Source organism: Drosophila virilis, chromosome 4 (assembly GCF_030788295.1).
Source record: "Drosophila virilis strain 15010-1051.87 chromosome 4, Dvir_AGI_RSII-ME, whole genome shotgun sequence".
NCBI classification, from domain to species: Eukaryota; Metazoa; Arthropoda; class Insecta; order Diptera; family Drosophilidae; genus Drosophila; species Drosophila virilis.
Window position 1 is genome coordinate 24,446,300 of NC_091546.1, and position 20,529 is coordinate 24,466,828.

The window sequence follows — 20,529 nt, forward strand, 5'->3', positions numbered from 1 at the left end:
GCATGCATAGAATACCACTGTTTATAGCCCAACCGTAGCATTTGCTGTTTTATTATATTTAAAACTTCGCCATAAAAGCACAATATTCTTCTCCATAAGCCGAGATGTCCAAGGAGCACTGGATGCGCGATCTGCCGCCTGAGCTGCGCGATCTACCAATTGTCAATCTGGCCATACCAGGTATATGAGATCATCCAAAGCGAGCAGCGACTCAATTTGACTAATTAATATTAAAGCTATTCCGCCGTAGGTTCACACAATTCAATGACCTATGGAATTAATAGCAGCTCAAAGCTAGCCCCGGATGCAGAAAGCGCAATACGTCGTTGGCATCGTTTTTTTCCCTGCTTTGTGCGCCGTTGGTCCAAAAACCAATCGTCGACCATTTTGGAGCAACTGCATCTCGGTGTGCGCTATTTTGACCTACGCATAGCACAAAATGATGATAAATTCTATTATTGTCATGGACTCTTTGCCATGGAAGTGTTTGAGCCGCTGCAGGAGCTGCGTCAATTCCTAGATACGCATCCTGGCGAGATGATAATACTGGACCTGCAGCATTTCTATAACATGACCGTCGCACAGCACCAGCAGCTGCACAAAGAGCTTTTGCAGTTCTTTGATCAACGCCTGTATGCCACAACAGATGGCTATCTGCTCGAATGCTCCTTGACGCGCTGTGCCGAGCTCCAGCGCCAAGTGGTGCTCATCTATAGACGCTGCCCGATTGGCCTGCCCCCACAGTTCTGGCCCAGCTATGCCTGGCCAACGCCTTGGCCGAATACGGCCAGTGTCAAGAAGCTGCAGTCCTTCCTAGCCGATTCGCTGCTCTCGCGTCAGCCACAACAGGGCTATGTCTCCCAGTGTCTCCTCACGCCAACCGGACGTTATATAGCGCTGCGTGTTTTCTTCACCCTAAAACGAACGGCAAAGCGTGTGGATAAAAAGCTAAAGCCTTGGATACTGGAACAGCTACCAGGACCTTTTGCAAGCGGTCAATCGCCGCGTGTGAACGTCTTTCTGGCAGACTTTGTTAATCTGAAAAATGGCCAGTTCTGCAACTGGGTTGTTGAATTGAATACTAAACTGGAGCCGGCGCAGGATAAGTCGGAGTCTCTGGATGATCCTTTATAGACCGCACGATCCGATGGTTATTGTTGTATATTATTATCGTACAAATATTGTTAAATAATTTTATATGGTGCTTATTATTTTTACGATGCTCTCTAAAATCGAATAAGGCTTCAATTTGTATCTATTTAAATTATTATTAATTATGCACCCACTTTTTATGGTGCTATTTTCTATTCGTTTACGGATCATCTGCTTGCAATGAATTCCAGCCTAATATTTGTTATTAAATGCCTGTCTTGTTTTAAATGTTTCTTTGTTTTGTTATGTTGAATCACTTCAAAACTTGCTTTTCTGCAATGTTCGCAATAAATGAACTTAAATGTAATTAAGTGATTTGTTTGTTATCGCACGCGCGATTTTTAAGTGGCGATAAGAAAATGCAATTAGTTATAAAGAAAAAGATAAGTAACATGCAATTCTGATATTGAACGTGCATAATTCCACAGTATCTATGACTTATATGTTAGCCTTATTACAAGTATGCGATATTTTACTCTATAAAATTTCAGGTTTATGAAATTCTTCAAATATTAAAACAAGGCTCTCAATACTAATTTAAGAACATTTCACATAAGTTAAAAATTAAAATGGTGTTTGCAAGACTGAAAATATATTATATATTAACAACAAAAAAGTACATGTTAAATATATTTTTCATAAACCAATTTGCAGGCATAAGGAAAAAATATGTTTAGATAAATAAAAAGCAAATTAAATAGAAATGCAAAACAAATGGAAAATATTATGGAATAAAAAGTAAAAAATAAGCAATAATTGTTCATGAAATGTCGAATAAATCTACATGTGATTGACCCTCATATATTTTTACATATACTTACAATCATTGAGAAAAATATGACCTAGAAACCGTGACCGTAAACAATACAGACAAACATTTAATTTCCATGTAAGCATTTACATTTATAAATATATTAAAATATATATGCATATATATATTCAAACATACATATATATTTAAAAAAAAAAACGAATAAAAACAAATACAAGACATTGCATTGAAGGTCATAAATGAATAGAATGGGTTTGGGCTTAGGGTAAATGGTATATAAAACTGAAACAGATTTGTCAATCGATAAGGAAACGCACAGCCTTTTGCGCTTTAGTTGGCGAACTCACCTCAGCCGACTGGGCGAGCAAGCCGTGCATGCCCTGGAGCACAGTGTCCAGTTGGGTTAGGGCAACCTGCAGATTGTCAGCCAGAGTGCCGGCATCCGATAGATTCTCCCGTTCGCGCAACGCCTGCTCGCAGTGGCGATATAAGCGCTGCGCAGAGCGCTGCATCAGCTGCAGCTCCTGCTGCGCCAGTTGGGATAAATTGTGGCAGCTGCTCGCCGAATGCTGCTGCTGCTGCTGTTCGTCCAGATCGTAGGTGAGCAGGCGTTTGGTATATTGCGCCAGTTTGCTGCTGGGCGAGCCGCTGGCTGGCGTCTTCGCCGGCGTGGAAGTCTGCTGGGGCGTATTGTTGGCGCTGAGCAGCCGCTTGAATGGCTGCTTGAGCAGCGCATCCTTCATGGCGCTCAGATTGAGGGCAATGCGACTGGAGTTGTGTGTGTCATTAAGCGTTTCATTAAGTGCCGCATCCAGTGGCTGCCAATCCACCTCCACACTCTGGAATATATTGCTGGCACTGCTCGGCAGCGCAGCGTCGCGCTGCAGATCGAGCCAGACGCCCAGGCGAGCAGTGGGCCATTCGGCCTTCAGGGCACGCTGCTTGTCCACAATCAGAATGACCGTGCGTAGCAGTCCGAACTCGTCGGGCGTTTGGGTCTGGCGGAATTCGAGCTGCTTTAGGCCGAGCTGGCGACACCGCTGCGTCGCCTCCTTGACCATCAGCTGTGTCTTGTGCAGACTCTCTTCGCTGGGATTCAGCATAATGCGCTGTATATCCTCAAGCAGTGTGGACTTTTGAGCCGGCGTTGTGGCGCTGGGCGTCTGCTTCAGCTGCTGCTGGGCCAGCGCCTGGCGCTCCGTTTCGAGCATTTCGCTGTTGCACTTGTACTTGAACTGCTCCAGTTCGAGGCACTGCAGCCGCTCCTCGAAATCGCGCGCATGCTGCACACGCTCTTGTTCGATGCGCGTGAGTGCCGCGCGCTTCTCGGCCTCCAGTTCGGTGCGCAGCTGCTGCTCCTGCTTTTGCAGTATCTCCTGATGCGCCAGCTGGAAGTCCACGTGCAGCTGTTCGGCTTTGCCGCGCTGACTGCAAAACGGATTTGAGATGCGAAAGTAATGCGAGCCGCCAATGACCAAACGATCGCCATGGAACAGCGGTCGCCGCTGCTGCAGCAGCTCACCATTCACATAGGTCTCGAAATCTTCGCTGCCCGGACTCACGTACAACCTGCCGGAGCGCTCGTGCTCGATGGTGCAGTGCTGCAGCGCCACCAGCGGACCGTCCAGCACAATATCCGGCAGGGAGCTGGCCGGCGCTCCCGGCAAACGGCCGCGTCCAATGCGCACAGTGCCCGGCGGCAGCAGATAGAACAGGGTGCCGCTCAGCATGGGATCATCCGTCAGATTGACGAGACATGCCTGTTTCTGATCGGCGGTTAGCTCCAATGCGAGTCCCTTGCGCTTGAGCAGACGTAGCTCCGATTTGCGCTGATCCTCGGCCTCTTTAAGCTTCTCCATCCATGACTTTTGAGCGCGATTCAGTTCACGTTCGCGTTCCGCCAGCTGCTGACGCAGCGCCTCCACCTCGCCGTCATCCACGGAAGTCTCAATTATGATCTTGCGCGGCGCTGGCGGATTGTTGTTGTTCGCCGAGAGACGACGCTGCCGCTCATATTCATTACGCAGCGATTTCAAGCGATCCACCTCCGCTCGCAGATCCCTGATGATCTTGTCATGCGGTGATTCATTCACCTTAACCCGGTTCACGATGGAGCGCGCCTTACACGCATAGCGCAGCGTAGCGAGCGTCTCATCCGCATGCAAGCTGGCTGGTGAAATGGTGGCCAGCATCACCGTCTTGGAATTGCCACCCAAGTTTTCCTGCAGAGAAACAGAAACGGAAACTCTGTTAATCATAGCTACTTCTTGGGATTTCAGTAAAAAAAATATAATTCCTACTAAATCATTTGTAATACAAATTTCTCAAAGAGACATATGAAACTTTTTAACTTGGGCAAAAAAAAACATACAGTGAGGTCTTCCTTGAACTTCCTTGAACTTACATGGTTATTTCTTCAAAAGGAAAATGTACGAAGAAATAACAGAAAGAATATATATATATATATATATATATTATATACAGAAATTTTATAATTAATTTTATTATTTATATTATAATTTGAATTTTTTCGTTAAAAAAGTATTTTAAATCGCTTTCAATGGGCAAAAGAAAACACACAACCCGTTATTTTATCAGCACTGCTTGCTAAACGCAAAAGCTGTTCTTTGTGTTCATATTCAAAATTAACCGCCCGATGTATCGATCAATTATTTTTGTTTGCTGCACGTATTTCGATAAATACTTAATCAAGTTTGACAAACAGTTGCATACAAAATGATTGGCAGGCCCTTGTTTACATTTTAACGTTTACCCATCAACGACAAGGTGCAAAGTGAGGTGCGGGCAATGGTGAAGAGCAATTTAGATGATTTACTGGGCGTGTACCTGAATTTAGAAAAACACACGCATATACCTAAGAGTATTTACAGCAGAAAATGAGTCTAAAGTATGTAAATATACTAGAGCATATTATGTATATACTATGTATGTGTGTGTACATATTTACATATGAACATTTCCACATGCCTGGGTAGTCTTAACAAAAGAATTATGACCTCCAAAGATAAGGACTTATCAGTGTTGGCAGGGGAGTCTCTTTTGACAAACTTTAAACAGACAAGGCAAAGGCAAAAGCAGCGACGGCGACTGTGGCGACCGTTAACCGTTATCAATGCTTGCAATCAAGAGCGAGATAGCTAGTCTGTTAGTTGTGCCAACAAAATAAATAAATATGTGTGTTTATATGTATGTATGTACGCATGCATATGTATGCGTATGTAATAGACACTTGTTTGATTAACGCTCCGCTGTGCAGGTCAGCATCGCTAGAATAAAACGAGTGTGAGCTAGAGAAAGGGGGTAGAACGGACTAGTCACGAGAGTTTATGTTTGCATAAACTGCGCAGCAGCAGCAGCAGCAGCGACGTGGGCGTAGGCATGTGAATGAGCGAGCAAAGGAGAGCGAGCAAAACGATTTTGTTCGTGGGGGTATGTGCACAGTGGGTTAAAGGCAGCCAACGGTAGTACAAAAAAGTGAAAAGGGTTGCAGTTTACATACTCATTATAACATTTGACACGCACGTCGCAAATTTTAAGGAAATTTAACAGAGAGTCAACGTCAATGTCAGCACATACATATCTATAACCTTTTGCTGGCCTCAAAGGAACTAAGCGTCTAAGGGGCCGGTCTAGACATGTATACTTCAATCACGCGACTATAAGCTTTGTTTGGCTGGATAGAAGCCATCAGAAGCATTGACACTGGAAATATCATTAATGTGTCATGGCTATGTGGTTAGTAAGTCACTTCGTTCCATATAAATATGCATTTTTCGGCTATATTTTTGTCACAAAACCTGTTATTGAGCAATGTGCTGGCTATATATAGCTCTGGCATTTGGAAATGTATGCCCGCCCACTTCTAGAAGCATGTCACGACATCGCACACTGAAAGTCGTGTGAGAAAAATACTTAAACCACAAAAAGTCGCTAAACGACGGTATGTACAGTCAAAAACAGCAAACAACTTAATTAATATACGTCAATATGACGTAGGTAGAGCACTTAGCACAAAGCGTCCGCAAATTATATCTATATTTAATCTTTAGTTGAGACAAACTTTAAACTCCATATTGTTACAAATGACCCGATCGATTTTTGTTTGATAAAAATGCGGCCTGATGTCCATAAATTTCGCTCGAACGCCTAACATCAGAGCTAAAACGACGTCATCGACCTAATTCAATCCGTCTCATACAAAATTATATATCCTAATTGATAAAGCATGGGAACAAATTTCTCGCTTGGCAACAAAATTGCATGAGAAATATTAACCTTTCCTTATATGGCGCATAGTCGGCATACAGTCTAGACGACGATTAGCAAACCTATGGCAACAGTTGCCTCGAGTTATACGAAGAAAAGTACCTCCAAAATTTCAAGCTTAAGTCTTGTTATATGACATCGAATTTGTCTGAGGTGACAATTTGTATATCAGCCATTTGTTTTAGCAACACGACGCTAATAAGAAAAACTTCCTACGTCAGTACGATGGTAAAAAATATTTTCCATGCCACACACAAATTAACACGAATTAAATCTTTTTGACTAAAATGCTGATGATTCATATGGAAAATTAACTAATAATTTTCAAAACTTTAAATTAACGAGAAATTGTCTCTTGTCTGTATAAATGTATGGTATTCGATACTTTTAAATAATACGCTTTCACCCACTGTGCGTATTCACGCGCGTGTGTTGGAAAGAAATAGCAATAACCGATATATATAGCAGCAGGGGCAGCATGTGTCAAAGCTTTAAGTAAAGCACGAGACGTCAAAACAACAAGAAAAAAATGTTTGTCCATGCTATTCGACCTTGAGATACTACGCATAACGATTTAAATAATATTTACGGTACATAGGCAATCACTGATTTAAAAAAAAAAAGTAGATACAATGGCGTATATTATTTATTATCGTTGAGAAAATTAAATGAGTGCGCGATAAGGTGTAAGGGCAAGTCCTTCTGCCAAACGGCTACATAAATAGAGTTCATCGATATGCCCACTTGCACACAAAATACACACAACAACTATAGAAGTAACGTAGGCAAACAAAGCGACGCAAAAGCAAAAACAAAGCTACGCATCGCGAAACGAGACACGAAGATGACGAAAACAACACACGAAGTGAACGGACGACTCGATGGGTACAAAAATGCAGTAATATGGCGTTCGGCTTTCAGTTTCAGTTTTGAACTGACAACGTTAAGAGCATAGATAAAGAGTTCTCCGTGCTGTATTATAAATAAAGTGCATTTAAATTCAATGCATATATAAACTGGTTTCATACCTTGACTTGGTATGAAAAAGAAGTGAATAAAAAATATCAATTCGCGTTATTTGATATAGAACGTAAAGCGCTTACGTGCAAGAGTTCATTGGACGTTACAAAAGAAACGTAAAAAAGAAAAAAAACAACAAAAAACAAAGGCAAAGTGAAACGACCTCGCACAACGTACGCGCGCAAAAAAACAACGCTAAAAGACAGAACTAAACAACACCTATAAAGCACAGCACACACATTTGCAGTGCAACCTACATAGACCACCTTTCTAAAATAAATCACAAAAACAAAAACTACAACTATGGATGTTTGGGGCGTATTTGTTGGCGACTCGACGCTTTCATATGGCGGTTCGATGCGCAACGGCTATTACCGCGACTATGAGCAGTTCCCGTATGGCACGCTGGAGCACGCAAGCAGTGCCAGCTCGTATCCAGCTAAGGACTCCTACAGTCGAGTGCAAGGTAATTATCAAAAATTAAATATAAAAAGGAAAAATATAAAAGTAATAACATTATGCTGTCAAATGCGGCCGCCATTCGCGTCAACTCACAATGCAGGCAAGCCTCAGACAAATGCAAGCATGAACGTCATGTCAGCCAGCTTTTGTCCAGCACTTTTTTATGAGCGCGGCATGTGCATGTGTGTGTCTGTAGGCGAATGTAGTAAAAAGCGTTAATTGCAAAATACGTGCTATAAAAACATACATAAAATGCATTTGTGTATGTATATGTACATATATTCACATGACAGCTACATACAGGCGCTCATTTGCTGTTGTTAATACCCGCATTGTGTGTTTTTGCAAGAATTTAAAAATAGCCGCAATACTTATTGAAAATTCTCTTTCTGTGTATGTACATGCATATGTATGGTGTGTGTGTGTGTGTGTTTGTGTGAAACACGCCTTCATTTGCGCACATGCGAAAGAATCTATGCGTGTGGGTGTGTGCACTGTTAATAATAAAGAATTTAGGCAATAACAGGGTGCCGCAAGACTCAAATTGATCACATTTCTTATCATGTGTCACATGCATTTATTTTGTTTGTTCACATTTATAATCTTTGTTTACTTTCCTGTCATTTGTGCGACGGCACTGTAAACACGTGAGAAATGAAAGCGGCGCTCGTTTACCATAAATACATAAATGAAAACAAATATATGTACTTAAAAAATACCCAAATGCTCACGAGTACTTAAAGAGGCTTTTGATGAAAAATTGAGATAATAACAGCTCGAGGTGGTTCACCTTAAATAAAGGTTATTTGAGTGCAAAAGCCAATTCCAATGTTAATCATAAAGTATGGTTAAAATAGCAAAATACTTGATTTGTAAAAAGTTGACTACATAATTTGTCTGCATAAGCAGAAGTCCACTCAAAAGAACTTTACTGTGACTACAGTGCTGACTGTACCCCGCACTTATAAGACCAAGCAGGTGTTTGAGTCCAACACCAAAACAAGAAAACTGAATAAAAAACTGCGGCGCAATAAAAAATATATTTGTCGGTAAAAGTTGTTGAGTGTGTGCGCTATTTAAGCCAACACACATACAAAAACAAAAAAGAATAGCATAAACAATCAGATGACTAATTTATGCATTAATGCAGCGCAATTGTAAGTTTTATAGATTAGGGTACATACAATGCGTTAGTCAGATAAGTCAAGGTTGCTTATCAAACATTTAGTGAGCGCAATTGCTAAAATTGCGGCTATTTTTAGGCCGGCAGCGCTTTAATCAATGAAAAAAACACATTTCAAGCGCTCAATTGCCTGTGACAACATTCAAGAAATCTGTAGCTTAATCAACAGCGGCATGCCTAGTGAACACCCTGTGTCAACAGATGTCACAGGGTCAATCAAAACAACACAGCAAAGCTTGCCGCTACGTGACGTCGATGCTGTGACGTCACATTTACAGTAGCGACAGCGGCAGCTGGAATAGGGCAAAGTATGCGAGAAGGCACGTAGGCCACATGTGTGAGACCGCTTGTTCGCATATGCGTGTGAGTGTATCTACGTGTGTGTGTGTGTTAGTATGTCAACAACAATCTCGCTATGCGTAAACAAATTAAGTAATAGTCGATGCTCATGGATTCTCTTAATTAACCTGTTGATTTGCTTTTTCTATATTTACAGAAAAATGCAAGCAATTGAAATCGGAGAAGCAGCTGCGCAAGGATTGTCCATTCTGCAAGGAGCACAAGAAGCGGCCATTGATTAATTATATGCGTAAACGTGAGTCCCGCAAGCACCACGAGAGCATCTGCGAGGATGAGGAGGAGCTGCACGAGCACGAACTTGAGCACGAGCACGAGCACGAGGTGCAGCATCAGGTGCCAAAGCTGTCGACTGTTGTGCCAACGCAGCAGAGCTGCAAGGTGTAAACACACATCAGCAGTCAGTTAAGTAGAGGAGAGACAGACAGGTGGCAAAATTTAAGCCAAAAAACAACAACAACAACAACAACAGCAGCAATTCACAATGCCATATAAAGTTAGATAAAGACAAAAAAAAAAAAAAAACAAAACAAACGAGAAAAACAACGTTGTAAAGATGCTAAACGCGCCTGCTGGGCAGGCAGCGCAAGCGCAAGCGAGAGCGAGACAACACGAGACAACTACAATAATCTAATGCAACTGTACCTACAATAACAATTGCGTGCATTTCCGCCTCTGACGTAACACACTACCATTTACAAAGCAGCAAGTACGAAGAAGAAATGAAAATGATTTTTTCTGTTGCTGTTAACTTGATACCAATTTATACAAGCCGTTTACTATTTCTTTACACCCCCCTTTTACAAATACCTTGCATGTTTTTTTTTTAATACACATGTATGAAAAAATTAAACGTAGTTAATAATCCAATAGCAGCCGCCCGCTTGGTTAATCCCAAATGACCTTAGACATATATATATATATTAAAAAATTAAAAACAAACACAAAACGGAACGAGGGAAGCAAAATCGCCAGAAATACCAGAAATATATTTCTATTTTGCGTACGAGACTGAGTAAAATGTTTGCAGTAGAGTGCATTCAATATTGAATCAAATGTTTTTAATATAGAAACAAAAACAAAAACAATTGTTTTCAGTTTCTCCTCTTGATTGGGCAACCTGATGCGTTATTTACAGGAAAATTCTATTTAAAAGCATAAGCAAAGCTTCATTGGCGCCAAAAACAAAACAAAAAAAAAAAAAAACACGAAAATAAAATATTTAGTATTTTCTTTCTACAAGTGTGTAGCTACATGTATATATAGTTTTGACCCAGATTTTATATCCTTGTCTATATTAGACACACCCTAATCTTAATTAAAACCCAAAACGAAACCCCTAGCCAACAACAACAACAAAATATGCACAGTTCGGGCCCAAAGTCTGCTCGACAGTGTTAAACAAATTATAAATGGGCGTTAGAGTAAATTTATATAATTATTATAATCTAATTGTCAGCTTCAAGAATGTTAAACATATATTAAATTTATGGTTACACGAGTTATAATTGTTAAAGAATTTAATACTTGTTACTAAATTATATTAACTACAGAATTATAAACAAACGAGAAATATACTTAACACAGCCCCAACTGTGCAACTAACATGGACAAAACATAAAAAAAAAAACAACACAAAAAAAAAAACAAATCAATAACAAAATGAAAACGAAAAAAATCGATCTATTGTTAAAATTTAAATAAAAATATACAGACATTTTGCTTGCGGGAATCGAAAAAATAGCAAATTTATAAATTATTATATACCATTTACTTATTGTATTTATATTTTAAGTCGAAGAATAAACCATTCAAAACATGCAAAATATTCAATAAAAAATGTTATTGGTATTTACAAAAGAAAAGCTTGAGTTTTCATTTACAGAGCAAGACATTCAAAAATTCAGACTTTTAGAAATGAAAACTTTTTCAAATACCACGAAAGTTTGCCTCAAAATCATGAAACATATTTTGTGAAGGTATCCTTATATAAGCAACTAGCTGGCATAGCCCGGCTTTGCCCGTGGCACTTATGTTATAAAATCAATGTTCTCATACAAACGTTTCCCTTCATTTAACCACCTTTTCGAGTGGAATTTCCCAAATCGCTGAAACACGCATTAATTATATTCTTTATAGAGCTTTGAAAATAAGTTTGATGCAAATCGGACACAGCTTAAAATTCTCAAAAAATTACTTTACTTTCCACCGAAGGATCTTAGATTTTGCAAAAAATGTGAAACACGTCTCAAATGATTTTTAATATAGAGCTTTGAAAATGAATTTGAGCGCGAAAGGTCACCCACCAAATCTTTGACCCCCATTTCCAGCATGGAGGAATACATTTTTGGAAAAGCGTGAAACACCACTTAAAGGAGGAATACATTTTTGGAAAAGGAGGAATACATTTTTGGGAAAGCGTCAAACACCACTCAAATGAATTTGAACAAAGAACTCTGGAATTGAGTTTGAGGCCAATCGGATGGTAAACAAAAAAGTCTCATACAAACGTTTTTCGCGATTTTTCCATACTTACGGGTGGAATTTCCCGAAACCCCGTACACAGTGGAAATTTCAGCTTCCTAGTTCTTACGGTTTGGGCTGTGCGTTGATCGTTGGTCAGTTAGTCAGGAAAAACAGTTTAATATATAGAGATAATATTTTATAACAGAACAGTTGCTATATTTTAGCTTAATTTTAAATAAATCTTTCAACAGAAATTATTAAAATGCTATAATTAAATTGTTAACAGCGAAGAAAAGTTTATCCGATTATTTCAGTAAAGTTTTCCCCAACTCATTATTCATTATTCAAGAAGATTCAAATGCATTGGCATTGGGTTGGCAATGAAAATGCCTGCATCGATGCGTCAGGCATTATGTGGGAATGGGTATAATGATATCATTAGTGAGAGTCGGGCGACTCTCAATTGGATGATGTTGCGTGTAATTCCCTTGTCATTTACGAGTTTAAAAGATTAAATAAAATGAGCGTAAATTGGCTGGGCAAATCTCATGAATCAAAAGTAGATTGCATCAGCTATATAATTATTACTTTTCGATTTGGTCCAGAATTTTGTTTCGCATTTCATGAGTTCACGAGTTTAAACTCCACGGAAATGTTTTCGTCTCGCACCAGTTTGTTAATCAAAATCAAATTAAAAAGTTAAGATTTAAGTCAAGCGTCTGGCAACCATTTAAGATAATTTGCAAAAGATTTCAAAAAAGATGCGAAAGGCCTTTTGATGACCTAAAACCTGACAATACAAGCCTATTCTGAAGCCTAACCAAACTGACCTGGAACTTGGACCATGAAAAGCTATATGGAACCTCTCTACAATATTCTATAAACGGCAAAAGTATTCGCATGTCCCACTTTAATTCAATTAACTTTAATTGAATTCCATGCGACATTTGACACAATTGACTTTGATCTAAAGCCTTTAATCATGCCATGTTCTAACTACTCTTCAAGTACAGTAAAACCTCGGAAATTACGCTATCTATGGATGCGCAACCACAAAACCATTCGTGACAACAACAAAAATATGTCCAACACATGGGGAAGCCATAGCAAATATGCAATTTACTTATACAATGAATTTGATTCATTTTAAATTCAATGTTAACTAGTTTGTGCATGGGAACCTGGGCAAAGGGGAATATATTCATATAGAATGCTATCACAGTAAACATTCGCTTATCAGAAACTCAAGCATACAGAATTGTCTAGAAAAAAAAAACAATTGACATTTCAAATAGATTATTGTACGACGGACAGAATGTTTTTTTTTTATACTATTTTCAATATAGACGCAATTTAAAGAGCCCAAAATAATCAGTTCCTAAGATTAAATCATTTTCATAGAGATCATAAAAGAAAACAAGTAGAGTCGGGAGCTCCCGACTAGGGGATACCATGAACCCTCTTCTTCCAACATCAAATGCATATATATATTCTATTTTAGAAGCTATATGTCAAGTTTGGGGACTCTAGCTCTTATTATTTACCAAAATTGCCCAAAAAACAGGATTTTGATATCGATATCGACGTTTATCGATTGCTTGGAAACGGAGTAAGTTATCGATTATTGGAAACGAAATCGATCTGCGCAGGCACTAGTCTATAGCTCTTATATGTTCTGAGATCCTTGCGTTCATACATACGGACGTACGGACAGACGGACATGGCTAGATCGACTCGGCTATTGATGCTGATCAAGAAAATATACACTTTATGGGGTCGGAGATGCTTCCTTCTGCCTGTTACATACATGTAGATTTTGCACAAATACAATATACCTTTATACCCATTTTTAATGGGTTCAGTGTATAAAAAGGGCTTTCAAAAAATATTTTAAGCAAAGCTGTCTCTTGTCTTAGAACGGCGGCGTTTATCTGCGAGTGAACACTGTAGAACAATTGTTTTTCGAAGCGGTAACCGCAATAATTATACTAAGCAGGTGCTAAGGGCACGTGGAGAAAAAAAAAAAAAAAAACAATACAACAAATCAGTTTTCCATACTGGCGCCATGCACACAAGTATAATAACTAAAATTCTACGGGCAACAGCACCTAAACAATAGATTTGCGCTCCCGTACGTAATTAGCACAAATAAATCTGTTAAATATACATAGTCATAGTATAATCATAATGTCATGCCGGTAAACGTGCTCTCCAAGTGTGCAAATCCATAGATCGTTCCGATTGTTGCTAATTCCCAAATGGATGCAAAACGATGACGTAGTCAACCAGGCGGCACGCGTATTCCATTAGCCAAACTAGTTAAGATAGCTAACATAAAATAATATTTATGCACACAGACTTTCCCATTCTAGAAAGAACAAAAACAAACTACAAGCGGGCAGATAAAACGCCTTGTTTAACACCAATTTGTGGTAAACAGGGCTTGGGAAAATGAAAAAGTGTTGTGCGGTCAGAAAACTTTGCACACGATACCAAAAGTTTATATAATATGTAAATGAACTTTTTGTGGGGCCCGCGACAAACGAATGTGTATTTAGAAATGAAGCTTTCAAATGTTGGCCACAGTTTAAATTCAAGTTCACAATGTGAAGGTTAAATGTGACGAATTCTAAAATATAAATATAAAACCTAAACTACACTCATAAAGTCAAGGATATTTAAATCTCGTAACTGTGACTTTCTTAAAATGTTTCGTCTATTTAGAAAATTTAAAGCGCCCAGAAGCAAAAACTCCAAGGGCAGTCAACCAACACACGATATGGGTGTGCTGAAAAAATCTCAGAACTGTAAGTTTTCACAGCTAAACGTTATTTATCTATTTGCACACTTGACAAAAAACGACAGTTGAGACAGGTTATGGAACAAAAGATCGCACACTTTCCCTATTAAAAAGCTAAATAGACAGTATCTTAACAGGCTTATAACATGTAAATGCTCTCTGTTAAGTTCCTGTTAATGAAAGGACTGAAGCTTCTCATATAAGATCAAAATGCTGTTTTATAAATGGGAATAAGTATTAAGCAAAATCCTAGCTAAATACAAATAATAGAATTATGAATATTAATATTCATAAATTATAGTTTTCAGTCGACAATTGTATTTACTAGAAGTTCTAGGCAATAAAATTTGGGTTAGCTGCTAATATAATATCCTAATATCATACAAGATAATAAATAAAATGTGTGATTGTATAATATGTACATAAGATGATCAACAGACAAGATCTTCAAGAGGCATTTTATCTCAAATCTAAATAGACATTTTCAAAGGAAATGAAAATATTTTGTATTCAAAGCTATATAACTTTGCTCATTATGAGAGCGAATAATCAAAATGTTTAATCTCGCATGGCAACTTCTATATACTTGTATGATTTTGCTATTATAATTCTATTTAACTTTTATACCGATTACAGGTCATAAGGATGGAAAGCTGAGTAAAAGCAATTGCAAATGTGAGCCAACGGCCTGTAAGTGCAGCAAGAGGAAGCAACAGTATCAGAGCTTGTTGTTGTCCCAGCTACGACGACGGGGCGCTGATAACTTATCAAGTGTTATATTGTTCTAGTAAAAAAAAAAAAAAAAAAAAACAAATAAAAGAAATAAAAATAGCAACAAAATAAAAAACTAACAGCAGCGGTTAAGGCTGACACGAGGCTGCGCAAATGAATATGTTAAAATGTGCCGGTTTTACGATCCGCTTTAAAAATGCATAACATACATCACATATATGTGATATAATATGTATGTATGTACAATGAGCGCATATTTAGATAAGTTAAGTGCTCGACAGATTACACAAAAAGCTATATTTAAATAATTGTTTTGTTTTATCTATAGCGGGCACTGGAAACTTCGTGCAAATAATACCACTTGAGAATAAAATAAATTAAAAAACAAATACAAATAAAATGAGAATTAATTTTAATCGTTAGCGATTGCAGCGCCATATCTTAAGAAGCGAAGGCCGCTTTATTCCAGGTAATCAATAGGTGTGTAGTCAACCAAATAAATGCACATGATATGGCGCCATATTATTGATATTGGTTTTCAAATTGATTGCGAAACGCCCTAAACATTACAAGTATCGGGCACTACCTACTGAAAAAAAGTGATCTTATAGCCCACCAACTAGTAAATGAACAAACACTTCAGCCATACTTCATGTCCATTTTAAGGGCCTGTGGACTTTGTAATACCTGCTCAAAAGAGGTTTGTAACCTTCTAAAAATATATTGATTTATTTATCGCAGAAGCGTTTTGGAAACGACGCACTTTATTACATTGTTCAATCAACACTCTTCATTAGAGTATTTGTGTTACATTTTGTAGTACTGTAGTGAAAAGCAGGAGCGGATCAGTCACATAGAAGTAAATTTTATTGTTGAAGAAAACATTTTTCTTTAAGGATCCTAAGTGAATTTTTTATTAAATTCTGAGTTATTTATGTAAACGGTTTCACAGCACAAAAAATAGCTTTTTTTGTTTATATTTAGTTTGTTTGGCTCGAGGCAACAAAAATGAAACACAATGTTATTTTAATTCATGCTTTGAGTCTCAGTTCTTTTCTAAAAGCATAACACTAGTCCATATTTTCATTACATAATATTTCTGGCAAAAATATATATGGATATTTTGAACCCGGAATTTCCGGGTTCGGACAGCCTTCTAGGCCTTTGTAAATCCGCTCCTGTTGCTATAGAGTAAAGCGCAATATAATACTATAGCAAGGTCAGTTAAATATGAGGATTGGTCAGTTACGCAAAGGCTACAATATGACAAGTACGTTAACTCAACGAAAGTATTATAGTTATTAATTTGATCTTTTTTCAGATAAACTTATGTGTTTTACAACCCTTCATACTTTCTAAACATACTCCCCAAACATATAGTTTTAGGGCGTCCCTTTTAAGTCACATGATTTATTAAGTACTTGCATTTTAAAGAGAGAAATCAGTCTAAAAGATATTATACGCGAGTACTTTCAAGTGCGCTGCCATATAAGGAATTGTTTTTTTTTTTACTTCTGTCTTTATCTTTTTGCCAGAAATGGTTGGCTAAAAGTGCCCCAGGTTCACATATCAAGTCGTAAATTTATGAACAAATAAAAAACCAAATGCGCATTGACAAATAATATAAATATTATTAAAGAGCTCGTAAGAATATAAGACGTAGAGTGCATTTTTTTTTTGTGGGGAAGACGCACCTCTGTTTGGGTAGAATCTGCTAGAAAACAACCTGATACATGGTATATATTTAGAATGTTTTTATTGCCAAATAAAAACAGTTATAATAAACAAGTCTAGCATTTAAATTTGACTCAAGATAAGAAAAAAGTGTGAATTCGAAAAGTCCCAACACGGGCAACAACGAGCCGCAAATATTGACGTGTTTTCCTCATTTACTTAATTCCATATCTAGCTGAATTTTGATGCGCAGAAGTTTTTTTCTGGTAATATTTTTAAACGTGGCAAGGAAATTCTTCTTTACTCAATAATTGGTATTCGCAGTTAACGTTTTTAGAATTCAAAGAGAATTTAAATTTTTAAAGCATATTTGGCCTTCTAAATTTGAGCTTATTTTAGGTCAATACTAAAATGATTTTGCTGTATTACTTTTATATATTATATATTTATATATTATCTCATGAAACGTGTCACGCACAGAAGGAGGCAACGTTGATTCCCGAAAACATATATATACCTTCTTGATCAGTATAATCATTCTAGTCGATCAGACCCAATAAGCGGCTGCATCAATCGATATTTAACTTTTCATATGTCCTGCTGTATCGGACCATATATATACCATATATCATATAGATACCATATGAATACCCAATTCAGATATGAAACTGTTTTGATTTTAAAGATAACTTGACAAAACTATGTTTTAATAGTTTTAATATGCTTCTTACAATTACATAAATCCAAATCTTTTGAGTATTGGACTACTACATCACATAGACCCAAAGAAAGATTCAGAATATCTTCATCAACCATTCTAGCCTCACAATTCTCCTTTTGTATCTGCACAATCATATAACATACGTCTACAAGGGTATATATTCTTCGGAGTGCGAAAAATATCCATTCTATCTTGTGTTAATCAAAGTTCGAATGTAGATTTTTTGTTGAAAAGGATTTCCTCTGTCTTAGTCATTTGCGAATTAAATTCCCAGTAAATAATCTTTCTCGACACCACAAAGAAATTAAACACATATTTTGTGAGATACGCGACACGTGTGAAGTTGATAAACAAATTAAAAAAATATAAGAATATTCTATTATCTCAAGCCCTTGGACAGAGGCTATAAAAGCCAAACAAAGTCGATTGCAGAACAATTAAAAAATATAAATAAATAATATATACAAAGATAAAGTACCTGGCCTATGAGTTATGTTACAGATCAATCAAGACATTACGAAATGCCAATAGAATATGATCAACACGGTGGGGCAATCGGCCCAATAAGATAACGCATTAAGTATACCAGGAAGGGGGGCGATAAGTCACTTGTTCGATAAGAAACTAGGTAACAGAATTCATAAAGTGCATTGCCTAACTTACCCGCAGTAGCCAGGTGAGCACACTCTCCCGATAGGGCACAAATGTGCTGGGCGTGGCACTGCCGCCCAACTTGCGCGAATCCGCCAGCGCGGCAATCACCTTGCCCAGGGTGAGCAGGCTCTTATTGATGCTGACGCCCTCGCGTATACGCTCGCCATTGGAGCCCGATACGCTAATGCGTTCACTGCCCGCCAGATCCACCAAACTGATCTTGCTGCGTCGCGTCTGGCGCAGCGAGACAACCGTGCCGGAATCGGTGTCCGAGGACATGCCATCGTCGCTGCTCAAATCTGTGAGATTTAGCACAATGTTGAATATGGAATGCGAGCGAGAGCTTTTGTCATTCATGGCCGTCGAGGCGGTGGCCCGCTGCGAGTTGCCCACGGCCAGCCAGTTGCGCAGCGCCGAATATGAGTCCACCGAATGAGCGCTCAGGTCCACAACATATGGCCCGAAAATGGGATGTTCGCGCACCTTCAGAGCATGCCGCTGCACGGGCGTATCTGGCGTGGCGGCAATAGCCTGCTGCACACTAAGCAGATCGTGTATTTTCTCATTGTAGATTTCAAAGTAGCTGACCTCCACCTCCACCTATGGGCAAAAGAGAATATACATTAAAGTAAATACAAATTGGAGTATATACATATATGTATTGTAGCAGATAACCGGTTTGGCCTGGGCCAGTGAGTCAGTTTTATATAAATAGATAGACAACCTGCAGCTGCTGCTTGACTGCATCGATTCTTCTGAAGAGCTCATGACAGAAACGTGGTATTATGCCCGCCTCCATATGCGGGGCATTGCCATCTAGCGCCGCATCATCCAGCCCCTCAATGCCCATCATGCTGTAGGATTTGCCCGAACCGGTCTGTCCGTAGGCAAATAAACACGCATTATATCCCTCGAAGGCGGTGTCGATCAATGGTTGCGCAGTGCCAGAAAATACGGCCAGCTGATCCGCATAGTTCTTGCGATCCGGATCGCATGAATAGTAAACCTGATCGTAGCTAAAGAAATGTGTAACTCCGGCCGTCGCATCGGCGCTGCTGCCCGCCTGGACGCTCAGCTCGTTGTTGCCATGGACCTGCACCACATTCGTGACGCTGGCACGCTGGCATTCCGGCGCATTCAGTGGACGCACACGCACCGCAACAATCATGTTGCTCTCCTCGGCATTGCTGTGAAAGGACTCGACCATGGCATCTTTATCCTTCATCCTGCTTGCGGATTTCACGTTGTTGCTGGGCGTTTGGGGTCCTCGCAGCGGCGTCGATTTACCCGCATTTCGGTAGAGCGACGAGGGCGTGTAGCATGCATTTAGTGCGGTTGGCTTTGGCTTCGGGTGTGGAGTTGGTGTTGCAATGCCGCTGCTAAAAGCCGTATTTAACAGCTGCTCTGCCTGTGTGTGCGTCGGTTTCTCGGCACTCCGTTTGGGCGTGCGGCACAACACCTTGCGACGCAGTCCTGTCGCAACTGTTGCAGGCGTTTTCGTGGCGCTGCCACTGGCACCAAAGCTGCCGCGTGCACGTGCTTGAAATTGGTGAATGCGTTGCTGCACAGGCGTGCTTTTGTTGCTCATTTTACTTAATATATTTACACTGTTGTTTGTTTAAACAAATTAAAATGCTGTTAGTTTCGAAAAGAGCGCGCGTCGCGTCGTTTGTTGTCAATTTTTTCATTCTAGTGATGTGAGAGTTTCGATAACATTGCCAGGGCTGCTTCTACTAGTCCACACATGTGTTTTCCAAAAGCAGAGATCTGGCAACATCACACAGTTATTTTCAAATGGTAATCGATTGATTTGGTTTGCATAAGTATATTTTTAAATAACTACGCTTTTAATTGTTGCATTAAATAAACATGTTAAATTCATTTTATTTCATAACGCTCTGTTTTTTTAAGGAGTTTTTGACAGAGAAAGTAGTCAAAAATGTATTTTACTCACTTGCCGTTAGATTGCATAAGTCTTTTTGTTAATATTGGTTGGACAGTTATTTTTTAACATTATGAACTATTCTACATATATTTTTTGGCTGTTTGTTTTCGTCTTTGAAAGGAAATTGCGCCGTGCAATCTAAAGCAAAAACACATATAGCTGCACTCTTCACACTCATTGAATTACGAGACCTACAATGATGTGTTTATGGGCTCCAACTTGTTTTGAATTTGTTAGTGCTGGCACACGTCAACAGTCGTATCGATGCCAATGCAACATCGATACTTTTGGGTTTGTTGTTGTT

At 39.0% G+C, this 20,529-nt stretch overlaps 3 protein-coding genes across 5 annotated transcripts; 2 read left to right on the plus strand and 1 right to left on the minus strand.

The window, feature by feature from the left end:
* Window positions 1-20: 20 nt before the first annotated feature.
* On the minus strand, window positions 21-19,981 carry neb (kinesin family member nebbish). The gene is made up of 3 exons (XM_002057785.4): window positions 19,005-19,981; window positions 18,290-18,880; window positions 21-4,146 (listed from the first exon to the last, which is right to left on the minus strand). Exons 1-3 carry the CDS (start codon window positions 19,866-19,868, stop codon window positions 2,221-2,223), a joined length of 3,381 nt encoding a protein of 1,126 aa, XP_002057821.3. The 5' UTR covers window positions 19,869-19,981; the 3' UTR covers window positions 21-2,220.
* On the plus strand, window positions 40-1,380 carry LOC6634003 (PI-PLC X domain-containing protein 2). The gene is made up of 2 exons (XM_002057788.4): window positions 40-180; window positions 251-1,380. The coding sequence occupies exons 1-2, from the start codon at window positions 105-107 to the stop codon at window positions 1,132-1,134; spliced, it is 960 nt and encodes a 319-aa protein (XP_002057824.1). The 5' UTR covers window positions 40-104; the 3' UTR covers window positions 1,135-1,380.
* Window positions 7,124-15,374, plus strand: fok (fledgling of Klp38B). 3 transcript variants are annotated; one of them, XM_015169687.3, is made up of 2 exons: window positions 7,124-7,697; window positions 15,136-15,374. In XM_015169687.3, exons 1-2 carry the CDS (start codon window positions 7,535-7,537, stop codon window positions 15,285-15,287), a joined length of 315 nt encoding a protein of 104 aa, XP_015025173.1. In that variant the 5' UTR covers window positions 7,124-7,534; the 3' UTR covers window positions 15,288-15,374. The 3 variants fall into 3 exon arrangements, with proteins under 3 accessions (XP_015025173.1, XP_002057822.1, XP_015025172.1); XM_002057786.4 differs by lacking the exon at window positions 15,136-15,374 and adding an exon at window positions 9,373-10,940 and having other exon boundaries at window positions 7,133-7,697; XM_015169686.3 differs by lacking the exon at window positions 7,124-7,697 and adding an exon at window positions 14,280-14,506.
* Window positions 19,982-20,529: the final 548 nt, after the last annotated feature.